Source organism: Elephantulus edwardii, unplaced genomic scaffold (genome assembly GCF_000299155.1).
Source record: "Elephantulus edwardii isolate Elephantulus edwardi_28Jun2011 unplaced genomic scaffold, EleEdw1.0 scaffold00076, whole genome shotgun sequence".
In the NCBI taxonomy this organism is placed as follows: Eukaryota; Metazoa; Chordata; class Mammalia; order Macroscelidea; family Macroscelididae; genus Elephantulus; species Elephantulus edwardii.
In genome coordinates, this window is record NW_006399826.1 from 4,559,732 (window position 1) to 4,583,936 (window position 24,205).

The window sequence follows — 24,205 nt, forward strand, 5'->3', positions numbered from 1 at the left end:
CTTTTTGAATCTCAACTAAGATCTAGTTTGAAACATTTAATGCCCAGTATTATTATTATTCTTCTTACTGAGATACATAATTCATCATAATTTTAAGACATTGTTGAGATATTTTACATACTCATGTATTAGTAAGACCAATATGGAGCTCTGGTGACCTAGTGGGTAAAGAGTTGTGCTGCCAACCCAAAGGCACACAGTTCTTTCTGCAGGAAAAAAGATGGATAATTTCTCTTGTGTAATTTATTGACTCTGACAACCCTCTGGAGGGTCACCTATGAGTCAGTTCCAACTCAATGGTACATAACAACTCAGACCAAAAATGAAAACTCTTTGCTTAGGACAGATATTGAGCATTTATGCTAATAGTTGCTTTTTTGCACTGAGAACCCCTGTCTTCCATCAGCACCTCCTTACCTAATGAACTTGGCAGGGCTAGTATCACACTATTGAGTTCTAGGACACTGTTGAATGCTTTGTAAAGGAAAGTCATGTCTCTGAAGTCCTAGGAATTTGACCACAACACACCTCACTACAGACAGGTCGGTCCTCTTTGGTAGTAAGTACAACTAGGCAACATTGTGAATTTAAGAATTGTCCAGTCCTGTCTCTCAAGCATGTTAGTGTGTGGATGTGAATGCAGTTTGGCATGATAAATTGACTTAGAAAGAAAGAAACAATTTGCACTATTAAGTCAAGACAAAATGAATCGGTTTCTACATTTCCTTTTATAAATCTTTGTAAGTCTCTCTTTTAGAAACAGACAGTACAGCGTTCATTTTCTTGAAAGTTGAACTTGAGCTGTGCCAATAACAAAGTAAAAGGAGAACTATTTGTAAAGGCTCTCAGGAAAACAAGACACAACTGTTTTGAGGAAAACAGATGTTAAAAATGCTTCCATTTTGCAAAAAGCACTTTCTGAGCAGAAAAGGTGTAAATATTATCTTTTTAAAAGGAAGCAAAATCATAGGAATATTTGAACCACTTATGTTCAAATATTCAAATGAAGCAAGCAGGCAAGCTGTTAAACAACCACCGCCTCAAGAAGCTAATCTGAAACTATGAGGAATTAGGGATGGCGAAACCCCTTCTCTTTCTGTCCCTGTAGTGACATCCGCATCTGGTAGGCCTTTTCAGAAATCGTGGCTAGAGGCTTGTTCAGTGGTGTTGACTTGGTGCTTAGAGTCCGTTCTAAAAAATGGAAGTGATTGGGTCAAAAATTCTTCATGGAGTGGTTCAAATCCACCAGATGCTTTGCTGGAGAAGGAGGGGCAATCTCCTCCTGTACCAGTCAGATCCGATTTGACGTGCACACACACAAAATAATAAAATAATATTTTAAAAAATTTCCTCAAGACATTGACCAGCTCTTCTGTTCATTTACTGAGCAGTCGGTTTCCTGTGTGGATGACTGATCCCCTACTGATTCTCTTTATGCACAGCTGTCACCTGTCAATGAGGACTTGTCTGTTGCTCCGCTGCTGAAAAGACTGCAGAATAACTTCCAGGTTAAGAGAAACTAGGAAGAAAGGTCTGATGATCTACGCCTGGAAATCAGCCAATAAAGACTATGGGGGCACAGCAATTAGATACTCAGTGAGTCACGGAGGAGATGCTGGAATAAAGAGCATGTGTCATAGGATTTAGGAAGCTGAGACCAGCTGTTGTGGTTACATGTCATCCAGTATGACCCATAGTGACCTTATGAACAACAGATCTGAATCCTGGCCTATCCTGTGCCATCCTCATCACCACTGACATACTTAAGGCCATTACTGCAGTCACTGTGTCAATCCATTTACTTGAGGGCCTCCCTCTCTCCCGCTATCCTTCCACTTTTCCAAGCATGATGTCCCTTCCCTCTCCAAGTAGAACAGCCTCTCCTAGTAATATGTCTAAAGTATATGGGACGAAGCTTTCTTAGTTTTGCCTCCAAGGAGCACTCTGGCTACACCTTCTCCAAGACATGTCTGTTCTCTTGGCAGTGCATAGGAAATTCAGTACTCTTCTCCACCACCACAGCTCAAAGGTGTCAGTTCTTCCTCTGCCACCCAGCTCCCAGATACATAGCAAGTGATTGAAAGGACCATGGCCTGAATCCCTCACACAGTAGTCATCAAACTATCATTGGTCTCCAATTATTTAGAGAGGTCTCTGACTGGAGAACTTTCCCAGTGCAATATGTCTCCTGATCTTCTGACTCCTGATACCAAGGGTGGACTGATTGTGGATTCAAGTAGAAGAAGCCATTGGACAGATTGATCAAGACCAGCTAGGACTAGGCAAATGAGAGCCTTCTTCAGATCAAGCTTCCCTTTATGAGATCTCACTTTTCTGCAATCCTGGGAACACCTATCTCAATCATTTGTAAGGTAACTTCACCCTGAGAGTTAAAGTCTGTGCTTTCATGCATTCATTGCTTATTTTCAGTTACTCTAGCTTTTCTAGGACATTCTGGCAGCCTAGTAGGTAAGGAGTTGTACTACCAACCCTCAAAACAGGTAGTTCAAACCCAGCATCCGTGCTCCAGGAGAAAGACGGGCAGTCTCCTCCCATGACATTTACAACTGCTGAAAACCTGCCGGAGGGTCAGCTGAGTCACTTTTGACTCAATGGCACATGGCAGTGACAACAACAACAGCTCTTTCAGTTTGTACCGGCTCATTGGGCCTTTTGACTGGATGTCCCTTCTCTTAATCTCTTCTCCCATGTTAACTGTTCTACTTGGACCTCAATATTGCTTGTGTCTTTTCATTCTAATCTGCTTGGGCTTTCCTCTGTATTTCTTATCCTGGATTTACTAGTTTCTGTTTGTCCTTTGAGTTTCTGCTTGTTTGTTTTAGAATTTTTGTTTTGATTTTTCTTCTTTTTATTCCCTGCTCACAAACCCCCTCCCACCCAGATGTGTGCTTTATGTAGCTTTTGGATTCCAAGTACTTGCTGGCTATTTTCTCCCACTTTATCTACACAATTATCTTTTAAGTTTTAACAATAAGTTGTGTCTCTGGTGTCCAGTAGAATTTCCAGGAATGATGGGAATGTTGTAAATGTGCATCAGTTATGGTAACTGCTACGCAAATGTGATTACTGAGCCCTTGAAATGGGGCTGGTGTAACAGAGGAACTGAATTTTGAGCTGTAGAATGTTTTCATGATGTGTAGTGCAGATTTAAATAGCCACTGGTGGCTACCTTATTCAAAGCACATCTGCATTAAATGCAGGTGTTATGCTTCCTAGAAAATGTCAAAAAATAAGAGATGTTAAAACTTTATAGCCAGAAATACATTCATTCCTCACCTAACCAACATGGTTAGATTCCAAACATCAGAGTGTTAGGTTGAAATTGGTGTTGTGCCAAATGGAAGAAATTTTTTTTACCCTGTTTTCAGGCCGTCTACTTGTGCACATTTTTAAAGAAAATGTCATCCTAGGGAAAATGTTGTTGTTAAGTGCCGTTGAGTCGTAGATGACTCATAGCGACCCTACGAATGGAAGACCTGAACACTTGTGTTTATCACTGTGATGAATTCAGTCCTGTATTATTACTCTGAGAAGAAGGGAGCTGGGAGAGGACACAGCTGAGTAAAGCAGGGCTAGGGTGTTTCTTAGCCATTTCACTTTCTCTCGTGCTGGACCAGAGCTTCCCCAACAGAGCCTCCTGCAGGGCTCCCTGCCATCCTTCCGTCCCTCTGTTCAGTCTTCTGGAGCCTGTTCTGCCCGCCAGGCCTGGCGAGTTGCTGAGGCACTAAGCTCCCCCTGTGGGCACCTGGAGCCTGTCTGTGCACCTGCCTCATTGTGAAAGAGGCTTTAGACCCCGTTCAGTTAATTTTTCGCTATCATAAAACCCATACAAGTTTCTTCCAAGACAGCCTTTCCAATGCCTCTTTGTTTCCTCCCTTTCCACTCCATAGCAATTTTAATTTATAAAGTACCAGGTGGACTCAGCGGTGGTCAATATTAACTTAGTGTCATCGTCCATAAGACAATCCCACTTCTCTCTCCACTGCGGGAAGAGGAGCAGCCCAGCCCTGCCTGGCCTCTGGCCACTTCCCAAACCCCTTCGACCCTCTCACTGACCAAGGTGAAAGCCCTCCTCTTAGCCCAGTGGTGGGTACCCTGATCCATCTGCCCACTCTCTCACTAGCAGTTGAGGAGGTGAGGAGTGTGGTGATTTACTGCACCCTCTCCCAGCCCACCCACTGCCACCATCACCACCACCACTACCCCTGGGTTATTTTGATGTTGCTGAGTCACATAGGAGCTGGGAACCCTCAACAGGTACCTGGTGGCCTGGTCTCACCTACTCATCTGTCTAGAGCAGGCCTGGTCCACACCAAAGCTGGACAGACAGAGTGCCCTTGATGGAGGAAGGCTGGGATCACTGAGGAACTGAATTTTAATTTGTTTTGGTATTTTAAATCCTTTTGTTTCTTACAAATAAAAGTACAGGAGAGAATTTTCATTTCCCTGGAAGGAGGGGCAGAGTAAGCCAGCAGCACCGCCCGGCTTCCCAGCGGCTGGCTGCACAGAGACCTCCCTCCAGGGAAAAGACACGCCAAAGGCATTGCTTTCATGTCCAACCCTCTGCTAAAGGAACAAAAAAATTAAAAAACAAAAAATTGGGTAATAGAGTTTCTTATTGTTGTCTTGAATGTGAAATACCAGATAATAAAAGGGTTGATAAGGGGGAGTAGTTGTATAAAGTTTTGTTTTGTTTTGTTTAAAAACAAAAACAAAAAACACCAGTAATTTTCAGGTCACCTCCAGTTCACAACTCAAGTATGCCAGAGTTGAACTGTGTCTTGAAGGTTTTCACTGGTTGGTTTTTCAGAAATGGATCACCAGCCTTTTCTTCCTGAGTCGTCTTATATCTCTTGCCTTCTGCTTAGCAGGCGGGTATGTAAACGATGTGGACCATCCAGGGACTCCAAATCCAAGCTTCCACAAGCTAGACTAACTTAAATTGTTAGGTCAAAGTAGGTGCAACAACAAAGCCTCACTGGAAAATACCCTGGCAAGCACGTAAAGCAGAGTAAAAGGCTTGCTTTTTTTATGTGGTCACAGCTTGTATGTGGACACTGCTGACAGGACACGAGGGTCTTGGTTCCAACTGATACTACATTCCCGCAAAGAAGCCGTGTGCTCTGTGCTACTGCGTAGCTCTTGCCTGCTGCTGGTCCCTGATAACAATCTTGTTATAAACAATGAGCATCCCTGTAAGGCAAAATGTGGTCTTCATTAATCCATTATGTTACATCCAAAGTGCATGAGAGGATAAACTCCAGTTCCGTGGAGGAAGCAAGCATACAGTAGGGTCTGACTCCTCAGGGCAGTTCCACGCCGTGACTAAGGCTTTGGGAACCTGGGCTCTGTCCTGCTGGGAACTTTGGGTTCTCCTCAGTCATTGGAGAGTTTTTCTTCCGTGTGTAATTTGGATCTATGTCCCCCTCACTATTCTACTACCATGGATTTCGTTCAACACTAATTTCACATCTTAACTGTACATTGCAGTAATCTATGTCCTGTATCTTTTCTGGAATATAGACATGAAGATAGGTATAGGAAGTAGATTAGGAAGCCTTGAGTGATTCCTCAGTGCCTCTCAGTTAAGCCTTATCGGTTTCACATCCTGTGTAGCAGCTCTCACATTTGGGGCATGAATGCCCCTCCAGCTTCATCACCCATCAACATCTCCCTTCCTCGTTGTATTCTAGTCACATGGAAGTGCTCCTTACAAATGTATCAGACCTTCCTGAGCTCACTCTTTTTGTTTTTACTTTATCTTCCTCCTTTCTTCATCTGATCTTTTCCTTCTCATTTGCTAGGACTCAAGATGGTGGCATCTCTCCCTTTAAGCTCCTCTGACAGAAAGAATGAATTCTGATAGCCTCTGATTTCTGGACTTCTGTTACAGCTCTAAACTCTGAACCTGTAAGGTTGTGTCTGTAGGACTTCAGGGATGTGAATCCCATTCATAGTGCCCGTGGAAGTACGCATTGAGCTACTTACTGTGAGTCATGTCACTCTGGTTAATCTTCCGGTGTTGTTGTTAGGTGTTGTTGAGTCGACTGCAGTCCTACGAACAGCAGATTGAAGCCATGCCCCATCCTGTGCCGTCATTATAATCTCCATGATGTTCAAGCATATAACTAAGAAGCATCACGTTCCTATAGTAACTATTTTATGAGAAGATGTGGGAGAGAGCCTTTACCTGGAGGGTGCAACATTTACATAAATCTTAGAGGAAAAGTTTTTCTTTTTTTTATTTTGGTGGAGTTTTTTGGGTTTTGTTTGTTGGTTTTCGGGAGGCATTCGCTGCTGGTCTCATGCCACCTGTCGGCTGCCTTCAGGGCGTCACTAGTGAATAGCACTCATTTCTGTGTCTCTCTGAGACCATCTGCAAAGGACCACATTTCCCTCATCTCCATGTCCCTCCACTGGTCTGTCGGTCACTTGCATAAAGCACCAGTTGCACCTATACGTTGTCAGGTCATCAGGTGAATTAACACATATGCAGGTTTTTAATCTCTGAGTTTCATTTGCTTCTTTTGGAGATGAGATTATGGTAGATTCTACTTTTAATTTAGGCAGTGCTCTCAATATGCTCTCAAGTGTGTGTCTAAAAACATTAAGAGGTCTGTACGGTAATTCCATTTGAAAATAATCATGTCATATGTGACACTGAAGTCTAACAGTTAAGCCTATAGTTGCCGTTATTATGTACCATTGAGTCAGAACTGACTCACAGCGTTCCTTCATGGGTTTTCAGTGGCAGTAAATTATATGGGAGGAGATTGCCCATCTTTATCCCACAAGAGAACCTAAGAGATTCGAGCCATGTGCCTTTGGGTTGGCAGAGCAGCTTCTTACCACGAGGCCTCCAGAGCTCCTTATAGTAAGTAAAAATGTCTAACAAAAAGTGTATGTGGAGCGCCTGTGTGCAGATCCATGACACGTGCAGATAGTCAGTGCTGAAGCCGGAGTCCCACCCCTCCCCTGATGGGGTGGCTCCCAGGACTAGTTCCAATTGTCACTGGCTGCGGTGTTTTTAGTCTGGCATTGTGGAACAAACACCACTGTGAGAGGGGTCAGGAAGGGCATGAGTTCTCCTATTCAGAGGTGTACTCATCAGTGTTCTATCCCTCAAAGTCCAGTAACACAAAATGCAAAGGAACCAAATTCATTGCTGTTTATTCCAGTTCATGACAACCCTTACCTTGGGTCTCTGACATTACACGTCTCAGAGACTGCCTTTTCTTTCTCCAGTGGAGTAGCTGGGAGGTTTGAACTGCCTACCTCTTAGTTAGCAGTCACCACTTAACATACCACACCACCGTGGATCCTTGATGAGGTACTTTTTTGAATGGAAGGAGACCGAGATTCTGGTGTTGATTTTGGAAATTTTGTTATATATATATGTGTTTGCACGCACATTTCCTACACACTTATTATATATATTTTTCATTCAGCAAGTATTTATTGAGTGTTTATTATGTGTGAAACCTTGAGCTTAGCTTGGAAATCCAACATTACTCAAATCAGCCCTGGTCCTTGAGTCACAGCGCTGTAGACAGAAGAAAAACAAACCATTAGCAAATAGTCACAGGATTTGCAGCATAGTAAGTACCATGAGGAAAATGGAACTTCACAGTGAGCTAGAGAAAGGCTGTCGAAGTGTGAAACCTAACAAAGTCTGCATTCTGGAAGGACAGCAACTCACGCAAGAGCTCTAGGACATGGAGTCACTAGCTTAAGTCCAAATGAAGTTGGTGCCCACGTTAGTTCTGGGTGAGGGGAGAGGGAAATGAAAATGGAGTAAGTTCTTCAAACATGGTCTTGATGCTCTGTAGAGCTGTGAGACTGGCTTGGAATGAATGTGGTCTTTAGGGAAGAAACACGTGTGTCAGTGAGCTGTGGTGGAGTAAGGAGGCAGAGAGAGGGTTGGAAGGTTGGTTCTTGGTCTAGGACCAGCAGAACCTGGAAACAGTAGAACACAGTTGCTGGTGCTGGCACTCAGTGCTTTTGAAAGATGCCAAGGAAGGGTTGAGTTGGGAAGCCAAACAGGAGTGGGTCTGGAGCTGTAGCAGGAGGGGACTGGCCTCCATTGGGCTGGAGGACTCACTTGGTCTTGGACAGGAGGATGGAAAGTAAGAGCGAACAGGCAAGAACTGCCATCTGCCAGGGTTCAGGGCCTGCAGAAGGGGCCAGTGGACTGGCTTCAGCCTGACAACAGCCAGGCCCTGGAGGACTGTCTTCATGCTGTGCATGTGAGCCAGCTCAGTAACATGAGCCTCCACGTGGGACCAATCTGTGCAGCACACTGCGTGGGCCCTGGAATTCCACCCCCCCACCCCACCCTACCAGGATGCTGAGATCCGTGTTCACACAGTGTGCCTGAGACAGGCTGGAGAAGAGAAAGCAAGAGGGAGACTTGATTCCATGGCCCCTGCTTTGATGGTGGCTACCTTCAGGGTGATGGGAAAAATGATCTGTTTCTTGGAGCTACCTTGGTTCCTGCTCGTTCTTTCAGAAGAACTGGACCGTGACCCTGAAGCAGTAAAGGGTATTTCTTTCATTCCCTAGTTTCAAAGCAAGCAAATGTCAAGAACAACTAAGTAGAACCCAGAGTTTTCTCTTGTGATCAGATGACCAGCCCCACACCACCCCCAGATCCCTAGGCAGGTTTTGAAGACAATCTCATCAGTCTACGTTATTTAACTGCCACTTTATTGGTCTTTTTATCACCTGGAAGTCTTCATGTTGAATTACCCCTTGTTGTTATTGTTTACCATTGAGTTGGAACCGACCCATAGCTGAGCCTCTGGCAAGTTTTCAGAGGCAGTAAATCACATGGGAGGTGATTGCCCGTCTTTCTCCGCCGGGGCAGCTGGTGGATTCAAACTGCATGTCTTCAGATTTGCAGCACAGCTCCTTACTGCTAGGCCTCCAACATGACTCAGTTAGGAATTAGATAATTGCAAGTTTCAGGTAATTTCTGAGCTTCATTTGGTTTCTGACAATTTTTAACTGGAGACTGTAGCTTCATTTTATAAATAGAAATAAATTAAATATTTACTTCTTTCACAGCTAAGATTTTACTTAAATCAAAATTACCTACTTGTTAATACTGTTTTTGTTGTATAATTCATATACAGTAAACTGTACAGATATGATGTATAAAATTAGATATATTTTTACATAGGTATTCTAGTTAGCAACTATTACCATGGTCATGATAATTGATGTATCTTATCACTCCAAAGTGTTTTCTTATGCATCTTTGTAATTCCTGTTGCTCTTTCTCATACACACAGCAATCTTTCTGTCATTCTGTATCTACTTCTCACTTATCAGCATGGTTTGGTTCCAAAGTTGTTTTGTGGGAAAATAGTGTTATGCAAAACTGAAGGGGTATTTTTTCCCTTTCTTTTCATACCATCCATCTAAGCATGGCTTCACTAAGGTGGAAAGTTTAGACCTAGTTCAACACTTTCTGTTATGCCTCTTTCCTCCCATGCTTCCCCCCCCCCCCACTCCCCCCGTATTCCAGCAAGTTTCAGCTGAACTGCAGACTACAGAAGAGCTAGAAACCCAGAATAGGCGTTCTAAGACTTGAAGCTGCCTGTCCAGAGGTCAGAGTCATAGAGGAGGCTGGATCCATATGGCAACTGGATATGGTGCCCTTGTTGGCAAGTGGGAATGAAGGACATTGGCAGCAAAGCCTTGCTGCCTTTTTATTTTTTTTTTAAAAACAGCCTAGAACCAATTGGCAGCATCAGGATGGATGGTGAAGAGATTGAGATTGTTCACAGCTTTAGTTTGCTTGACTCCACAGTCAACACTCTTGGCACTAGTAGCCAGTAGCCAGGAAATTAAAAGACATATTGCGATGGGAAAGTCTGCTGTTAGGGAACTCTCCAAAGTATTGAAGAGCAATGGTGTCTCTCTGGAGACTAAGGTGCGTCTGATACAGGCCATGGTCTTTGCCATCACTTGGTATGCATCAGAGAGTTGGACAATGACTAAGGATGATAGAAGGAGAATTGATGCCTTTGAGCTATTGAGGGTACCATGACTGCTAGGAAAACAAACAGATTCATCCTGGAAAGGGTTAAACTGGGCGGCTCCTTGGAGACAGTATTCTGAGGCTCTGTCTAACATACTTTGGACATGTTGTAAGGAGGGGCCGGTCCTTGGAGAGGGCCATCATTCTTGGGAGGGTGGAGGGACAGCGCAGGAGGGGAAGGCACTCTATGAGGTGGATTGACTCTGTGATTGGGGTAATTGGGGATGGGTGTGTTGGAGACAGTGCATCTGGCACAGAACAGAGTAGAGTTTAGGGTTGTTGTACATAGGGTTGCTATGAGTCACAAAAGACTCGACGGCACATAACAACAACAACAACAAGCTACTTGCAAGCTATTTGGAGACCCTTTTGAAAGGAAGGGTTGCTCTGCACCCATTGTTGCCATGCCTACTGCTTCATTACTGTACAAAACAGTCATAGAGTAGATTTTCCCTGTTGTCTTAAATGTAAAGGGTTGGATATGTTAGGAATAGGTGAAGCCCTTTTTAGAATGGAGGGGAGAAGTGATATGGTGCCTGCTCACAAATGACAATAAATCTCACTGCTGAAAATCATAAGTGGCTTTTCTATCAGGTTTGTAGATGGAAAAGCAACTGTGTTTATATATAATAGCTATAAGCTCTCTGAAATAAAAACAATTCCATTTACAGTAGGAGCAATAATATTAAAGTCTTAAGAGATAAATTGATAAGATATATGAAAGACTCTTTACTGAAAACGGCACAATTTTTCCTGGAAAAAATTTAAATACTTTAATAAATGAATTTATATAACATGTTCATGGATCAGAAGACTCATATATGTAAGGTGACAATACTCTGCAGTCTGATTTATAGATTAACACAACTTCATAAAAATCCTATGTTTCTTAGATATTGACAAAGTATTTCTAAAATTTATATAGAAATACAAAAGACTCTTTTTCCTTGAAAAGAAAACAAGCAGAGTTGAAGTGAATTAACTTTTATAAACTTATAATAATCAAGACAGTCAGTTATTAGGGCTATCTAGAAATTTACCATGTGGCTCAGTTATATTATTTTTGGTATGAATAACTAACGAGCTAAGGAACGGATTCATTGCTGTCAAGTCAGAACCAGCTTGTTGCTGACTCTTCTTTGGGTTTCTGAGGCTGTAAACTGCCTCGGGAAAAGATGGGAGGAGATTACTCATCTTTCTCCCGTGAAGCCACTAGTGGATGCAAACCAATGCTAGAGGTAGTCTCTGTGTTAGCAGCCACGCTCCCTAATTAGAATTAGTTATTAGTTAAGGAAGTGAAATACAATTAGTTAAATAGCTTATGTGAGTTTTTTTTTAATTTGGTATGTGTGACTGTGGTGAAGTATCAATAATAAAAAGTTTGCCAACTTAGCCTTTTAAAGTATATAATCCTGTGACATTAACTATATTCATCACGTTTTATTACCATTAACACTATTTATTTCCAAAAGCTTTTCATCATCTCAGACGGAAACTCTGCAGCCCTTCAGCAGTAACTTCCCATCCTCCTCTGGCTCCAAGTCAGTTAATTTTTGGCAAAGAGGTAAAGGCAATGCAGTGAAATAATAATTTTAGACATTAAGTACTGTAACAATTAGGTATGCATAGACAAAAGCCAAAGCCAGTCCATACTTCACACCATACGAAAAACAAGCCACACAAAATAGATACTAGATTATAATGTGAAACCTAAATATATAAGACTTTTGGAATGAAACACAAGAGAAAATGTGACCTTGGATTCAGTAAAGAATTTTTACCGATGGCTTTAAAAGCATGACTTTAAAAAACAACAACAACAACAACCAAACCCCTCAACCACCTTTGATTAATAGGACTTCATTGTTGTTGATTGTCATCGAGTTGAACATGACTCAGCGACCCCATGAACAAAAGACCTGAAGCCTTTCTATAACTATCATCATTTATCAAAGTTCAGAGTTTCTAGAGGCATGTTGTTTAGGAAGTGGATGCCACTTCTGCTTCCAAACCTGTCTTAAACTGGGAACTCCACTAAATACTGTCCACTATGGGTAACTGTTATGGCATTTGACACCCCAGTGGCACAAGGTTCAGTATCATAGCAACCCCAGGTTATGTCAGTACAGCATATTGACAGAAGGGGGCTGTACTGCTTAGAAGAATGTTCCTCCAAAATATAATAACAACTGCCTTTTAAAGACAAAGGCCCTCCCTGAGGTCTTGCTGTCCCTAAACATGAGGCTTAAATAAAAAGCAACCAATATAGAATGTTTTTGTTGTTATGTGCTGTTGTTATGTGCTGTTGTTATGTGCTGTGATGTATAGGTATCCTATATAAGCAGCTCTGAACCTTTCCCTGTTCTGAGCCCATCTCACTAATTCTGACATACCAGCCCCATTGCCCCAGTTACTGGATCAATCCATCTCATCTAGGTCTTCCTCTCCTGTGCTGTCCCTCTACCCATTGGAGCATGATGTCCTTCTCCAAGGATCAGTCTTTCCTGGCCACATGCCCAAAGTATATGAGATGAAGCTTCAGAATCCTAGCCTCCAAGGAGAGACTTGGTTTCACCCTCTCCAAGACAGACCTGTTTGTTTTCTTGACAGTCCATGACATGTACAAGACTCTTCTCCAGCACCAAACTTGAAGGCATCTATTCTTCTTCTGTCCATCCTTAGTCATTGTCCAACTCTCTGATCCCTAACAAGTATTTGAGAAGACCATGGCCTGGATCAGGTGCTCCTTTGTGTCTAGACTGACATCGTTGCTTTTCAGCTCTCTAAAGAGGTCTCTGGCAGCAGGCGTTCCTATTGCAGTTCATCTTTTGGCTTCCTGACTGCTGGTGTTGATTGTGGATCTGAGCAAGCTGTAGTTGCTAACAACCTCAATCTTTTCTCCATCTATCATGGTTCTGCCAGGTGGCCCAGTGGTGAGAATTTTTGTCTTCTTGATGTTGAACATCAATCCATATTGAAGACTATAATTGTTGACCTTCTGCAGCAAGCACTTCAGGTTTTCTTCAGTTTCAGCAAGGAAGGTTGTGTCATCTGCATATTGTAGGTTGAACATAAAGATAAACTAAACTATACTGTGAGGGAAAATATTTGCAAATTACATGTACTACAGACTCATCAGCTATCTTGTTATCTGACATTTTGAATTTTTAATAGTAAAACATCTCCTTTAGCCACCTTAAAGCTTATGTTTTGAGTGAAAGAAGACCTCTCTCCTGATCCCTGAAGTCCTTGATCATCCCATCCTACCCCTCTCCATAGACTTTACTGTAAGTAAAGTTAAAACACACGCTGCTGGAAGAAGACTAGATGTGATGTTGAGGCCTTATGCCATTAACCTGCACATATCCTTGACAACCTTCTCAAATCCCAGCCACCCCATAGGCGGGAGGCTACCCAACTATGTGTGGGATTTCAACTTTGAGTCTCAAGTCTATGAACATCAACCAAGTCCATTGTATCCATTTTGCTGCAGATCCTGGGATTTTGCATTTGCACACTTGGAGATCCTAGACCCAGAAAGTAGTGGTCACAAGTGGATGAGTGTGCCTATGGAGAGCAAGAGAGGGAGAGGAGAGAGAGGGGGAAGGAGAAGGAGAGGGAGGGAGAGAGGGAGAGAAGAAGGAGGAGGAGAAGGAGGGAAGAGGAGAGGAGAAAGAGAGAGGAAGGGGGCAGGTGGAGAGGAAGGGAGGGGAGGGAAGAGGAGGAGAGGAGAGAGAAGAGGAGAGGAGAGAAGAGAAGAAGAAGGAGGAGGAGGAGGAGAGGAGAGGGAGAGGGGAAAAGGGAGGGCGGGGCGGATCGGAGAGGAGAGGAGAAGAGAATGCCAAATAGGTCAGTATAGGGGGTCCACGAGTCTTGACCCAATCAGCAATACTTATGGTTTGACGTCGCTGTGCATGGACTAGGCAGGGGAAAGAGCCTCCCCTGGGGCTGCCTCTGAAATGCTTTCTGGAGTTTGAGGAACATTTGGCCACTGAAGTTTCATTAATACCAGTTTTTATATAACAGCCTGCTCTTTGGACCCTAACCATATCAGTGGCTAGGGAGTGGGTGTATTTGGCTATCTTGCCTTTTGAACTGGCTTGTGTTTCATGGTACAGTGTTGAATGGGAGTCAGTCAGAGCATACAGTCTTGCCTTGTCCCCAGTCTTCATTAACGTGTTGTTAGCTGCATATTTTCCCTAGGTGCCCATGTGAGGTTGAAGAAATTCCTTTCTATATCTGTAGATGCTACATTTCTACTAAATGCTTGTGGGAGAAGGATGGGCAGTCTCCTCTCTGTCGTCTTCACTTAGCCTGGCCAATGTATTTATTCTTTTTTTTTTGGAAAAATTTTTTACAATTATTTTGTGTATATGTGTACCATCAAATCGAATCTGACCGGTACAGGAAGAGATTGTCCCTCCTTCTCCAGCAGAAGATCTGGTGGATTTGAACTGCACACTTCTGGGACTGCAGTGCAGCTTTTTGCCACTGAGCCACCAGCGCTGCCTTGTATTTATTCTGTTAAGAGCGAGGAGACGTTCCAAATTACTGAAAGTCAAGGCTGCATTGGCTACTGTGTGATTTTTCATTCCTCAGCACACTTTTAGAAGGCAGGAGGTCTTTGCGAAGGGAGAATCTATTGTTGATGAATTAAAAAGCCCCGCTGTATTCATGAAAAGATGTAGTGTTTCTGAATTTAAGGATAAAAATGTTCATTATTAAGCATATCATTTTGACTCTTTCTGTGACCAGTCTTCCTGTCATTTAAGTTAAGGAAAATAAAGCCAACTTCCTTTGAAAGATGCATTTTCTAAGTCATCGACTAGGTGTTTATCCCTTTTTTTAAAAAAGGAGCTAATTTGGGAAATATTTAATATTCCTGATTGCTGGTGAGGATGTGTTATCAAGAGAGACTAGCATTTTGAGAAAGATACCATGCTCGAGAGACAGTTAGGGAAAAAGAACTTCAACAAGATAGCGTGACACAGTGTTGGAAAAAATAGACTCAAAGTAGCAGTTGTTGTGATGGTGGCGCAGGGCCCTGTTAGCATTTTGTTCTGTTGTGTGTGGGGTCACTTTGAACTATTAGAACAAACTCCACAGCTTCTAACACCACCCCTTACTAATCATTTGTTATAGATTTCCTGGTCCCATTGATAATAGTGCATCTGGGAGAAGACAGCGAGTGCAAGGAGTGCAGGGATTCTCCGCTTTCCAAAAGTTCACTTTGTGCCACTTTGCTTGTAAAAAAGACCTACATTAAGGCCTGTTTTCACTAACCAAGAGGAATTAAAAAATAATTTTCACAGAGGGAGAAAAAGGTGAAAAACACAAGTCACACTCAACGTTTTGCAGTGAGCAGCGAGACCCAGCTCCCTCCCTGAGCATCTCAGCATCAAGCTGCTGTAGCTTGGAACTGTATCTGACACTATTTGGTAGCGTTGTTTTAGGTATTAGATGTTAGTTGGTCTGGCTTGCTGGGTTATTTGTTGGGTCTTGGGACTCTCAAACATTGTCCTCACATAAATGAATAGTAACTGCATCTTAGTTTTATTATGTTTCTTCCTTTGAAAACCTTCATAAGGATTGCTTTACTTTCAGACTATGTTGGAGAGGCATATGACTTTGCTAACTTGGGCTGAAGGTTGCACCTTGGCCTCCCAGGTCTGACCCTCACACCCAAGGGAAAGGAGGTGGACAGTGGGTTGACTGAACGCAGGAGTTTGTAGAGTCAATCCAAGACTAGGCAGGTATTGAGTAGCCAGACATTCTGTGGGGTCTCTTTCCTTTTGATGCTGAACCCCCTTCTTTTTTCTGTCATTATGCTCCATGGATGAAAATCCTTCTGTGGTATATACACAACTCACACAAAACAAAAAGCATTTCTGGCTCATGGCAATTCATGTGTCAGAAGAGAACTTAACTCCCTGACTTTTCCAAGGTTGACTTATTGTAAGTAGATTGAACAGCCTTTCTCAGGGTCCCTCTGGATATGTGTGAACCTCCAAGCATTTCATTAGCAGCAGAATGTGTAACCATTTGTACCTTCCAGGAAGTTCTGTTGGTGTGTGAGTACTTCTGAAATCCATGTTAAATAGGCATTTGAATTTAAAATCTCCTTTCCACATGATTCCTGCTGTTGGTGATGATTATACAAACACATTTGCAGAGTGATTTTCTGTCCCCTCACAGGAAGGAAAATCAGTGTCATCACACAATTACAATAAATTTCAAATTCTGATGATATATACTTGCTTTAACAGCCCTCTGAGGAGGGCCTGGGCACTAAAATTTGGAAATGAGTAGTGTTTCCATGACATCGAAGCACTTGAATTCAAGCGCACATGTCCTGTAATTCACTTATGTGTTTTCACGCAGCCTTGGTACTGGGCCAGCCTCACAGGAGGACACCATCCTGGGAGCTTCCAAATTGATGCAGCCTCAGCTTAGGGACAGATACGGGGGCTGGCCTGACTCTGACACTTGTGGGGAAGTGAATCAATTCTGGTGTTATGTCCTCTGTAACTAGAAGGTTGCCAGCCACACTTGACATTCCCATTGAGGTCCGCGTCATTTGTAAAATGAAATAGGGGTCTTTGAAACACTTTGGACAAAAACAGCCTCAGTAACTCTTTTGAATGAAGTCTGAAGTTATGATATTTGGACTCTGCTCTATTTGTTTCGAAGAAAAGAAGTAGAAATAGCATTAACCATGAAAACAGAATAAAGATAGAACAACCCATTGCATTGAAGTCAATCCTGTTTGTAGTAACCTTACAAGTCAGAGTAAGAAAGTCTCCTAGGGCTGTTGAGGCTGTAGATTAAACAATGCAACTTCTTTTACTCAGAGTGTTTCATCAACTCTTATTGCTCCATCTCTCTCCCTGACCCCTCACCACCTGCTTCCCAATGGCTTCATTCAGCTCCAGCTGCCTCCATATAATTCCAGGTGACCCCGACTTTCCAGGTTTATTCTGGGGTAGCACACAGTCTGAATAACCAACTCAGCCTTTAGCAAGGATGGGAGGTCATTGCCTCCCCTTTCCTATGCTCCTCAACATCCAGTTTTGAGAACTTCAGCACCAGCCACCCACCTGCAGAATTTAAATACCCAGCATGAAGGGAGACCCACTGAATGCCCAGCAGTCCTTCGAAGCAATGTCACACATCCACAGTCATGTAAACCTTAAAGTACCTCGTGAGCTGGGAGTTTATTATCCCCACTTTACAGACACGTAAACGGAGACTTGGGAGCTCTGGTGGTTTAGTGGAAGAGTTGTACTGCCAGCACAAAATCCTGTGGTTTGAATCTACCAGCTGCTGTATAAGAAAGAGATAGACTATCTCCTCCTGTGTGATTTACTGCTTCTGACAACCTGCTGAAGGGTCAGCTATGGGCCCACTCTGACTTGATGGTACATAACACCAACAGAGGCTCAGAGGATTAGAGTGACTTGCATACAAGGTTTTCTTTATACCCTTATACTATTGTTGGTCTTTCAACCTGTGGATATTAACATTACAACACCTTCCAATCTCTGTGGGTATTTGCCTGGCACACTGAAAGATTTTTTAAATAGAGGAAGCCTATCCATGATAGGATAGCTTGAATTTAGAGGCTTTTAAAAATGATTTGGTGGTTTGGTATATTCCCTTTGTATGATTGGATTGCCGTCTGTTACTGGTATTATACTTATTTACAGAAACAGAAAGTATAGGACCAGAGTTTATACTCCTCCATCTTGGATTTATCTAGGAAACATGCAATTCTTGAGACATTTAATTTATTAATACTATGTTTTTTAAAATTCTTTTATTTCCTGTCTGACCAAAATGGCATTCTGGACAGATGAGCTTACTGGGGTCCTTTAATTTTCTCTTTCTGCTACAGGGATCTATGTTAGGTCATTCAAAAAATGGGCCTTGAATTTCTTGAAGCTTTTTGCTTCATTCAAGGGAAGGAGGAAACATTTCTTACCGGCTTCAGATAGAAGCTGACATAACTATTATTTCTGTATTGGCATCAGTAGAGACCCTTTTGTATTGTTAGTTCTACCGATGGTCTGTTGGCTGGCATACTTGGCTCCCAGAACCAGCGACAGAGGGCACATCCCTTCTTCAGCATCCCTGGGAGGGAATTACAGCATCGCTTGAATAAATTGGGAAGTTGCTAGTTCAAAGGCAGTACCTTTCTAGAAGTTTGAATCCATCATGGGCTCTAAGGGAGAAAGATGGGCATTCTCGTCCTGTGAGATTTACGGTTGTGGAAACTCAACGCAGGGTCAGCTTTGAGATGGTTTGGATTCACAAGATATACACATAACTTTTTCAAGCTCTGGTAATAATATTCTTATTAAAAAGGAAATTATGTTAAAATATAACGTGTAGAAGCTTCACTGTGACCTGTCGTAACCACTGACAACTTAGTAATGCAGCCAAACTTCTTGCTACAAGGAAGCATGGAGTGGCTTGAAAATGGGCATTTATGAGTTCAGAGTAATGGATTTCATTAATTTCTTCACTGTTTATCTTTCCACAAAAGGCGGGTGTCATGAAAAGAATGTTTCACTTTAACATTTGACAGTCATTAAAAAACCTAGCTCATTACCACAAAATATTCCATTCTCTATCTAACCAGTGCTCTTATGTAATTTGCTTCTGTAAGAAATACGGGTCCTTTAAAACAAGCAAATCGTTTCCTCTAAAAGCAGAAATATTTATAAGGACAAGCTTTTGTTCCTGACTTGGGCCGACACTGACCAGGCTTGTTTCTCTCAGAAAAGCAGCCTTCCTTGTGGCTGACCATCCCTGGTAGACCACCTGTGCTCATTGGTCCCGGTCTGTTGTCCAGCGCTGTTCTTTGAACAAGCTAAATTTTCTTGGATGCTTCTTGACATGGAAGGAAATTTTCTTCATCCCATCCAGATTTCAGACCGTTGATCTCTGCGTATTTTTTTCTGTTCTCACCGGCCATTCCAGAACCTCATTTCAAGTCGACTTGGTTTTTGGAGAGGCATATTAAGAAATTGGTGTATGGTAAATATCTTTGTTATTTACCTTCAAATCAGAACCTACCCATAGCGGACCCTCTGGCAAGTATTCAAAGGCAGTTAATCGCTGGGGAGGAGATTGCCCATCTCTCTCCAGCGGAGCAGCTGGTGGATTCAAAACGCACGCCTCTGAGATGGCAATGCAGCTTCTTACCACTAGACCATCAGAGTAGAAAACAACTTTTGGATGAAAGTTAACTCTAACTCATCAAATTTGAACTTAGATTTATATATCTATCTATATCTACCTATAAATAAATCTTTATAACCTCAACCTCAAACTTATTAGAAAAATGTTTCTAGTTGAATCTCCACTGAGTTTTCCAAGCTGTAAAAGCAGGGGAGGAGATTGGACATCTTTGTTCCTCAGGGTTGCTATTGAATCAGAGCTGGCAGAGAGGTGTGGCTTTTGAGTTTAACAGCACAATTCCCTGTGGGCTAGATCACTAGAACTCGTATTCTGTGTGTGTGTAATTTTTTTTAAAGCAAGAGTGGCATCCACTTCCTAAAGAACATGGCTCTGGAAACTCTATACACTTTGATAAATGTCGATTGTAGAGGGGCTTCAGGCCTTTTGTTTATAGAGTCGCTATGAGTTGTGCTCAACTAGAAGGCAATTAACAATAACAACAACAAATATATATATATCTAATTCCAGACTCTTTTAGATAATAATAGCACCTACTTATTGGAAAGGAGTAATAAGGAGTTGGGCTGCCAACCCAAAGGTACGTGGTTTGAATCCATCAGCTACTCCACAGGAGAAAAATGATCAGTCTCTCCCCATGCAGTTTCCTGCCTCTGAAAACACACTGGAGGGTCAGCAATGTGTTGGTTCCAACATACCACCATCAACATGAATGACTCTGCACACCCATGTTTATCACGGTTTTGTTCACAATAGCAAGGAGTTGGAAACAACATAAATGCCATCAACAAATGAATGGATGGAGAAGCTGTGGTATATTCATTCACACAATAGAATACTATGCTGCATTGAAAAACAAGGGACTCATGCAATATTATTCAGAATAGGTGACCCTGGAGGACATTATGCTAAGGGAAGTATCTCAGTCATAAAAGGACAAATACTGCATGGTGCCACTGTTGTAAAACAGGACTGACCTTTGAGTTGAGGGAGACTGAGAAAGATGTGTTCAATAATGTATACTGCATTGAAACAGATAAGGGAGAAAACTGTTTAGAAGGGGTATGTGATTAGGTATTTTTGTCATGACAGCAGTCCAGAGCGAAGGCTGCATAGTGGAGTGGATGTGGGGAGGAAGGTTTGTAAAACTGAAAGAATTTTTCTTTTACTTTTCCAAGAGGGTAGTGTACTAGGGGGGAGAGTTGGGAGGGGAGAAAAGTGCAACAATGAATGAATGGAAATCCAAAGTTTCTGTAAATTTCCATTGAAATTAATAGTAAATTAAAAAAAAAAAACAACCCATGAATGACTCTGTATACACCAAGCATGTGTCTATTAAAGTACTTTATATACATTACCATTCTTTTCCAGCATGTGAAGTGGTTTACTTCTCTTCATTCCCAGACAGAGACCCTGAAGCAGAAGACCTGAGACGGTCCATAACGGTTTCCAAGTGTTCCCTAGGCAACTGGCAGACCCTAGTGTCAACCGAGGCCTGCTGCCTGCTTTATAATCGCCAGGCAGGAGACTAAGCATGGACTCCTTGTGTCTGCAGGTCATCACCGAGCAGTCTTCTCACGTCCTCCTTCAGGCAGCACCAAGAGTCTTTGGCGGCGGAGAGAGAGCGAAGGCGGCAGGAGCGAGAAGAAAGGCTGCAGCGGATAGAAAGGGAAGAAAGGAACAAGTTCAGGTAGGATGGACCTGAAGGTTCGTTTGCTGGTTTGAGTAATGAATTGAGAATTAAAAACAACTGTGTATGATTGATGCTGGTTTTAAAGAGTCAGGAAGCTATGTCTCGCTTTAAACCTGATCTGCATCTTTCCAGAAAGGGCAAGCCACACCTGTAATAATCTTGATCTGGTGGCTGTGACCTTTCTCCCTCTACCCATAAGGCCGGAAACTTGGACAGCCAGCCAAACACAATTAGTGACTTGTGTATTCTTTGCTCCATCAGGATCTCAAATGAGCTTACCCAGGCCTTCCTGAGGACAGAGGGCTTAATTGTCCTAACTTAATTTGCCATTTCCCACTAAAGCTTCTCATGTTTTATTCATGTTCCATCAGATGCATGAAAGAAAAGGCCTTTCTCATTTCTCTGGTTCACTTCCTGTTCACTGTAGCAGTCTTCATTTTTATTTTTAATAATATCTCGTCTTAAGAGGATGTGTGGGGGGAGGTCTTCGTGTTGCTCACTGCCAGTCCATTACCCTGAGCCCCTTGGTTTCTGTCCACCTCTAGGAATGTGCTCCAGATGATGGCCCTTTCTAGGTTCCATACATCAGGCCAACTTCCACTTGCTGAGTGTTCTCTGTCTTCTTAGGCCAGTTCACCTGTTCCTCGAAGACCAAGTCAGCCTCCTTCCTCTTCAGTCCCCTTGCTTCCCACTGTGCTATGCTTTATGGAGCTCAAAACACTCACTAAGTCTCTTTAATCCATCTCATTCCTTTCTTTCCTGCATCCTGCTTCCTTCTCCACATCTTTGCTTGGCCTTTCCCTCTTTTCACCGTCCCCTCCTCCTTCATCTTCCAGTGGTCCCTCCTCTGGCTTCTACAGCTTTCTTCTGTTCATTTCTCTCCCCTCTTTATATCCTGTTGCTGAAAATACCAAACCCAAAGCTGTCAGAGTCAATTCTGACACCTAGCAGTGGTCAGTTCAATTTGTTTGCCATACAGTATTTCCATTGATCATGCCTGTTTAAATCTACAGCGAGTGGAAAGTATTGTCAATGCAGATTTAGAGGTCCGGTAATTTCTACCAGCTAAGAAGTGTATATATTACTATAGAAATGGTCAAAATATGAACAGAGTTATAAAGTTGCTTAAACAGTAAATAATTTCTACAAGAAAACTAATACACCAACGATGTGGGTGAAAATTAGCTTTATAAGACCGAGATCATTGGCTACATAAAGTAAACTAACATCATTCCCTTTGAGCTGTGATATTTTATGAGTTGGTTTTAGAAGGTGTCACTTTTTGTTCTGGGTCATCTGGTCAGAACCAGACTCATAGCTGACCCTCCAGTGGGTTTTCAGAGGCTACAAAATCAGAGAGAAGAATCCACCTTCAGAGCAGCTGGTGGATTCCAACTCTCTGCCTTTGGGTTGGCAGCACAGCTCTTTACCCACTAGGCCACCAGAGCTCATGAAGACCAATTTGCAAAACACAGGAGCGGATTAAAGCCTGCTTGATTTTGTGGTTTTCTGAAAGATTTGCTTATTTTACCACCATTACGGCATTAGAGAATCTGATACGTGGAAAATTACACATCTCAAGTTATTTTGTGGTGGTGGTGTTTGTTTTGCTTTGCTTTAAAATCTTAAAACAGGATCCCAGTTCTGAGAAGGTGGGGTCCTTGGGACTCACCATCCTCTCCTTCCATAGAGAGATTCCAGCCTGTTTCCATGGAGATTATTGCCCTGGAAACCTTTCTGAACAGTTTTACTGTCCTATAAGGAGTTTTGTTGTCAGCCTAAAGGCATGTGGTTCGAACCCACCAGTTGCTCCACAACCTCCTTCCATGCAGTCTAGTGCTTCTGAAAACACAATGGAGGGTCAGCTATGAGTCATTTCTGACCCAACAGGACCCAACAACTTAAGACCACTAATGGTCAGGTTTCTACTCAATGTCAACAAGTAGGTCGCATTTGTTCTTTGCAGCCCTCGCATTTTGCCTGAAGGACCCTCATAATTTAGTGACCTCTCTCAGTAACATCAGCTAGATTCTAGCCTCCATGTGAACAACTGCCTGCCTGTCCAAACTCAGTAATTCATAGCACAGTTCTGAAGATCAGGTACATACACGGTCAGTTACAGTTTTTAAATAATTGAAAGTAATGGGAAATGAGTCAGTCAGTTACTGCATAAGGAAACTCAGAGTGTTAATATACTAGAGAGAAGACTTGTCATAAACCATTACCTGCAAGTGGTAACTCATGGTTGCTGTGAAGCTGAACACTGGTGAGTCAAATGCAAGAATGGTTGGTTACCCATGGTGGACAGTGTTTGGTGGCACTCCCCGAGTGAAACAAGCTTGGAAGCAGGAGTGACATCCACTTTAATAAATAGCTTGCCTCCGAAAACCCTATGAACCTGGAGAGAGTACGAAAGTTATACAGGTGTCCAGGACTTTCATTCATAGAGTCGCTTATGACTCGATGGCACTTAAGAACAACAACATGTGCAAGTACATCATCATGTAATAACCACGAATCAGGGGACAGGGGGCAAGTTGGGAATCAAAATAAAACCTGCCCTTGTGACACATCTGGTGAAACCTGCCGTCATGATAGGACTTAACGATGTGCTAGGCGTGTTTTTTTTTCTATAATTATATTTTATTAATTTTCATAAACATTTACAGAGATTTTGGGTTTCCATTCATTCATTGTTGCACTATTCTCTCTACCCTCCTCCCCGGTTTGTTCTTGTCCAAATGCCACAGTGCTTGTCAAAGCCAGTTCTGATTAATCTTCTTTGTCAGTGTGTCCTTTGCCATTCCCTATCACTCCTCCCTGAGAGAGACTTCACCCTGAGTCATAAGGAAAAGGGGATGGCGTATTCTCTTAGCTACTTCCTGCTAGACGTGTTTTTAAGCATTTTTTCATATGGTATTTTTACTACCTCCTTGAGGTAGGTCCTGATATTACCCCTCTTTTATAAACGAGAAAACTGAGGCATGGAAAGTGTAAGTAACTTGTTCGAAGTGACACAGTCTTGGAATTTCTCAAATGACCAGCCTTTTACCAGCCGTTCCCTGGGTTTAAATTTGTGATTCACCTCTGGTCAGTTTTTCATACTGTGGTGGTTTATGTGTTGATGTAAAACTGAAAGAAGCTTCACCATCAGTGTTTCAAATGCCATAGGGTATGGTAGTCAGGATTCAGAGATGCTTCCAGCCTTTAGCTTCCTGGGTCACGTGAAACTGGTTCTCAAATGG

At 42.5% G+C, this 24,205-nt stretch overlaps 1 protein-coding gene across 3 annotated transcripts in view; it reads left to right on the top strand.

Moving 5' to 3' along the window:
* FHOD3 (formin homology 2 domain containing 3) overlaps positions 1-24,205 on the top strand; it is a 535,358-nt gene that overhangs the window by 409,991 nt on the left and 101,162 nt on the right. For all 3 annotated transcript variants that reach the window (XM_006889190.1, XM_006889191.1, XM_006889189.1), the window contains one exon: positions 20,823-20,957. In XM_006889190.1, the coding sequence (XP_006889252.1) occupies positions 20,823-20,957 (135 nt within the window). The remainder of the gene's footprint in view (positions 1-20,822; positions 20,958-24,205) is intronic.